Consider the following 6,000-nt stretch of genomic DNA (forward strand, 5'->3'; position numbering starts at 1 on the left):
TGAAATGAAAAATCATAAGTAAAAGTTATTTCTGCTATCATTTGCATTATTTTGAAATAGTGGTTGAAGCATTATTTTGAAGCTATGGTTTTAGAACTAAAAAAAAAAAAAAGAAATGAATTCCTATTTTTTACAAGGGAAAACATTTTGTATCTTTAGAAGCTAAGTAAACCTAAAAAATCAAAATGTACAATCATGCAGGAAAAAGGGATCTCTGCAATGACTGATTACCATGCCTGAGTAGCTATTTTTTATAATAAAAAACTCTATATAACCAAACAATAAACATTCTACTTATCATTAAATAGTGAAGATAAATCTTCAAAATATTAGAGAATGTTCAGTCACTATTTCCAGAAGCATCCAACTCACATTAATAAAAAGCAGGAAGGAAAAGAGCTACCCCAATTTTTCTCCTTCAAATATTCCCAAGTTAAACATCCATTCTCACATAATACATCCACTGAAAGGCTTCTCTGTGGTTATGTTCAGCTATCCCCTCCTTAAAATTTACAAAGGAAATAAATGCCTCCTCAGACAAAACCTGGATAATGCCACACTGTGCCTGGTGATACCAGGTGTAAGTCTGTTGACTTAAAGGTTAGAATTATTTGTAAATAACATTAAGATATTATGATTGCCTTTGTAGAATTTATATGTTAGCATTTTATATAATTCAATTAGGAAAACTAAGATGAATAAAACCCGATTAAAATAATTACATGAGTATACATGAGTAAGAAACAAAAAAATCACAAACCTTCTTGAGAAGACACAATGGGTGGCAAGTAATCAGGAATGTATTCTTTTCTTTCCTCTGCATCTTTACTTCCAGGCTGAGGAAACTGGAGTACATTGTTCTTGCTAACAGGAAACGAAGGAATTTGATGTGGGAAAGTGACAGGTTCAATATTGTGGATATAATCTTCTAGTTCATTAAGACTAACTCCCATAAGTTGGAAAGCTTCACTGACATCATCCAAAATTGGGTCAGTTCGGCCATCTGAAACAAAGTCAAAAGTAAAGCAATTATTTTAAGAAAAATCCCATGAATATTTTTAAACACATTAAGAAAAAATTATTAACTAAATATGTACCAGAATCAAGTATATTATATATCCCAGACCTAGTTGTTAGAAATAATTTAATAAATTTTAAATAGAACATACTATTTAAACATGAGAAAGCAGATTCTTAAAGTCAATTTTAAATGTGATCTGACAACCACAGACAATCCACACTAACAATTCGCTGGTACAGAACAAGTATCAAAAGTAGTTTAGGGATGGTCAACAACATCTGGAACAGTGGCTGACACAAAGTAAATGCCCAATGAATATTACTATTATTATTTTTTATTAAGTAACTAGAAAGCTGTGCTAAGTAAATAGTCTCTATACTTTTTCTGTTGTTCAATGATACACCTCTAGAACCAAAGCCAACGACTGGCACAAAATTGGCATTCAATAAACAGTTAAATAAATTCCACTGCTGAATCAATTTTTTAAATCCAAGGAAATTTTCAGAAAGAACTTAGATCATAAAAGTAATTTACATATAAATTTTAAATGTAATTAAAAGACACAATATAAAAGAGATACAGATAAAAAGATTAAAAGTTATATATATAGTAAGATTCTCTTTGGAAAAAGAAGTTTCTCCTATGTCTACCCCTAGCAGAACTTAAGGTCTATACATCTTTGAAAACTATGAAGCCCTGGCTGGTGTGGCTCAGTGGACTGAGTGTTGGCCTGGGAACCGAAAAGTTGCCAGATCCAGTCAGGGAAGTTGCCACAACCCAGTCAGGGAAGACGCCTGGGTTGTAGGCCAGATTCTTAGTTGGGGGTGTGCGAGAGGCAAATGATTGATGTTTCTCTCCTTCTCTTTCTCCCGTCCCCTCTCCCTAAAAAATAAATTTAAAATCTTAAAAAAAACTCCTATGAAAATTGCAGTTCCTGATTTCCATTAGCCTAAAAAAATTTTTTACTGAAATTTCCTATGATTACTTCTAATTTATATGTCTGAAATTAAATCATGCTGTAAAACAAAAAAAGAAAATCCAAAGTTTGTGAAAATTAGACACATGCTTGCTCACACATACCTAGGAAAGGAAAGCTCTGAAAGGATATACATCGAACTGTTAACAGGTTAAGGGGGTAAAAGCTGTAGGACAGGGGAAGAAAACAGTTGAAACAGGAGAATTTTATTCTAACTTCAAACACCTCTATGAGTTTTTGAGTAGTCTTTGAGTTTTTCTGTAAGTATGGGTTACTTCTCTGATGTATAATAAATAAAATTAATAGTCACTCTTCCTCTTAATTATGTAGATATGCATTCCAATTCTTGTAGTTCTATTAAAGGCATTATTATTCTCTTAATCTAAAAAAATAAAATCATCTTAAATTCCTCCATATGCTTTGCAATTTCAACCTAAGACCTTTTGTTACTTCCTATTCCTCACCCTTACTTCCTTTTTGGCCCTGGATTTCAGAATTTTTTCTGTCTAATCCTACTATCACTATCTCAGTATAGTTTCAAGTTCTCCCAACTTGAGTCTCTCTTGCACTTGACTGACAGTATAATACTCTTAAAAGGTCACTTTCATTATACCATTCCCCTCTTTAGGAAGATGCAGTGATTTCTATCACATTTTAATTTGTCTTTTAAGTCCTTCTCTAGCCTTATTTCACTCTTCAACATTTTCCTCTAAAACCCACCATTGGCTAAATAAGTCAAGCTGGCCACCTCACTGGTACCTTTATCACGTATAACTCCATGTGTCTTAGTTTATGCTTTTCTCTAATCTAAGCATGCTTTCCTCCACTATACAACCATACTCCATAATTCAACTCAAATGTCATCTTTTCTGTGAAGTAGTTCTGACCCAGAACCCATAGCCAACAACCACCTCTCCTACACCAATTCCTTTTGCATTTGCTGCCTACACCATACAAGTGTTAAACTATAACACCAATCTTAAGGGTCACTCTGAAATATTTAGCACCTGCTTTCAGATCACATGCACATATTTTACACATAAAGTAATACATACAGACACATCTGCCCTTGAATACTTTGACAAATCGTTACTTTAGGGAAACTTTAAAATGCTTCATTTGTTGAATTAATAGTAACTTCTGATGCTTGCTTTACCTTGAAAGCATTTTTTTAAAAAGGAACAAATACCATCAGTTTATTATTGTTGACATTTTGATACCCATGTACAAATCTTATGGGCAGGGGTTGTGCCTAAGTAATTTAATGTCTCCAAAACCTAGTATAATGCTTTGGTTCATAAGTGGTTAATTGAGCTCAACAAATCTTTGTTGAAAAGACAAAAAGGATTTTTTTAAAGATTTTATTTATTATTTATTTATTTTTCGAGAGTGGGGATGGGAGGGAGAAAGAGAGGGAGAGAAACCTCGACTGGGGACCTGGCCCACAACCCAGGCATCTGCCCTGACCAGGAATCGAACTGGCAACCTTTCAGTTTGTGGTACAAAGCCCGAACCACTGAATCATACCAATCGGGGCAAGGCAAAAAGGATTTAAAGAAATGGAATATAAGACTGTATGGCAGCAATCTCAGGTTATAGAATTCAAAATTAAAATAAGGTCAATAAAAAAGAAGAATCTAAAAAAAGTCTGTAACTAATAAGTATACCAAGAATTAGCATTCTTAAAAAGTCACCAAACCACAATGAAAAATAATGAACCTGATAATTGCATTCTCACTAAAGGCAAAAAAAATGAACTACAGAAATTGGCTAATTAGAAAAGGGGTTCACATTAATTCATAACAATAATCAGTTAATGACTTTGGAATACATGCTTACTTGGAGTGCCAGCACATATACAGTTTCAGTGTATATGTGAAAAGTAACTATGTAGTCAGGGAATATCCTGATTACCTAAAGGTATAGCACATCTGTTCTTATTTAAGGAACTTGGTAGCAAAAATATAATCTAGACTATGCATAACTATAACAGGATTCTCAAGGACCTTGAAAGAGGGAGCAGGAGGGAAAAGAAGCAAAAGTCAAGAAGTAGTGTAGTGTGCTAGCCGTGTACTTTCAAGATAACGATGAATGAGAGTTACACATTCATTGAAATCAAGCACTGAAAAAAATACTTTTAAAACTCAAAAAGTGAAGTGATTACATAGTTATCACGGTTGTAGGTTATGAGTTCACTCATTTATTCAACAAATAGCTCCTGAGTGCCCAGCATGCTAGGTTACAGAATACAAATGTAATAAATTTGTCTCCTGAGGAGAATATATGAGATGAGAGATAAACACAGATGATTACAAGCCAAGGTGTTAAATAACATAACAGGTACATGCACATAACATGAGTTTCCTAAGCAAGTGACAAGTGAATCTCAAAATACAAGTAGTACTAGTGGTGGACCAGGGAGTGAATGACACTCTAGAAAACAGCATGTACATAGTCACGGATAGCTTAAAATGTTTTGGAAAAAAGCAAGTAGCTCAGCATGGTTGCATATTAGGATGGCAGAAGGTAAGAAAAATGCTAACTCACAAAAACAACTGAGTGTTAAGAGATTAGATTTTCAGCCTGTAAACAACTGAAATATTTTAAAGAACAGTACAACCAGATTTGTGTTACGGACAATTTTTTTGGGCAGCAGTATGAAAGCTGGACTGGAAATTGGAGTCTCAGAAGTAAAGTGTATCCATGGGTCTCAATTTTTCAGTCTGGGAATCTCTTTAACAAAACAAAATTTCCTATGAAATATTTCACCGAGCTCCCCAGTTTATCACCTTAACAATAACGATCCAAAATTTAAGTAAGGGATAGTTTCCCCTCCAAGCACAAGGATCGCATCAATGAGATGATGTATGTCTTCTATTATATATCCCAAATTATTAAATACTACCAGCTATAGATAACCAGGCACATTCACTTAGTACTGTATCTCAGAATACCTGGGGAGCCTTGTAAATTGCCTATAATCCCTCCACCAAACTTTGATAACCACTGACAAAAATACAAAGGAGGAAATCAATGGGTGCCTGTTAATTTAAATGAAAGTTCATCTAAGTGAAACTGACAAAGTTGGCCTTGGGGAAGGAGTAAGGAAAGACGCTGTCTATGAAATATACAGACACAGAAAGAGGCAATGTCCCTAATAGAGCAGAGCTGTCAACGAGTTATGTTATGAGCTGAAGAATGGCTAGGCTTGTAAGAAACGGCCGGTAGACGGAGCGCCTGTGACAACTAGTTGTAGTAGTTTGTGGGCAAGGCAGGAAAAGGACCGAAGTAAAAGAGACTATGGCATTCTGGAGGTGGTTCTACACGCAGCAAAACATAAGATCATAAGAAAGACCGATGCACGTTACAGATCAGAGAAGAGTATGGGGGTGTGGAGCTGGGAGCCAACACAGGGCTCCCGGCTGGAGGCGGGAAGTTAGCGGACAAGGAAGATACACCACAAGGATGACTAGTGTTTCCAGGGACAGTGGAAACGGAGGGGCGTCAGGGGCCAAGAAGATCCACCATCTCGGGATAGAAGTGAAGGACGCACACCTCAGAGACGCTGGGATAGCAATGGGGAGATCGGAGGTGTCACTCGTGACTGTCCTGGGGCAGCCCTCCCGCACCCAGCCCGGTACTCACAGAGCTCAGAGTACCGATGGCAGCCCCGTCCCAACTGCTGCAGATAGCGCTGCAGCACGTCCGTGAGGAGGTGGCAGGCGCTGAGTTGCACTGAGTCCCAGCCCAGCGCCTGGCAGATCTGCGCCACCGAGACCCTCAACAACGACCTGGAGTAACTCTCGCACATCCCGCTCCGTGGACTCCACCGCAGCACTGGCTGCCACTTCTCTCCACCCCCACCGCCTAACCTTAGCAGAGCCCCCGATTCATCCTCTAGGGCCCCTGCGGCGGGGAAATCGTCCCTCCGACCCCTGGCGACCACCTCAAAGCCTCAGCAGCACGGAGCGCGCCAGCCTGAGAGCCGCCATTTTGGACTCGC

At 37.5% G+C, this 6,000-nt stretch overlaps 1 protein-coding gene across 1 annotated transcript in view; it reads right to left on the reverse strand.

The window, feature by feature from the left end:
• The window catches only part of TAF3 (TATA-box binding protein associated factor 3), a 172,025-nt gene extending 166,025 nt beyond the window's left edge, over positions 1–6,000 (reverse strand). Inside the window, exons 1-2 of the mRNA XM_037065962.1 lie at positions 5,643–6,000; positions 761–1,003 (exon numbers count right to left, since the gene is read on the reverse strand). Of these exons, the coding sequence (XP_036921857.1) occupies positions 761–1,003; positions 5,643–5,808 (409 nt within the window). The 5' untranslated portion in view covers positions 5,809–6,000. The remainder of the gene's footprint in view (positions 1–760; positions 1,004–5,642) is intronic.

Source organism: Sturnira hondurensis, unplaced genomic scaffold (genome assembly GCF_014824575.4).
Source record: "Sturnira hondurensis isolate 20B ecotype Veracruz unplaced genomic scaffold, ASM1482457v3 Scaffold0016284, whole genome shotgun sequence".
Taxonomy (NCBI): Eukaryota; Metazoa; Chordata; class Mammalia; order Chiroptera; family Phyllostomidae; genus Sturnira; species Sturnira hondurensis.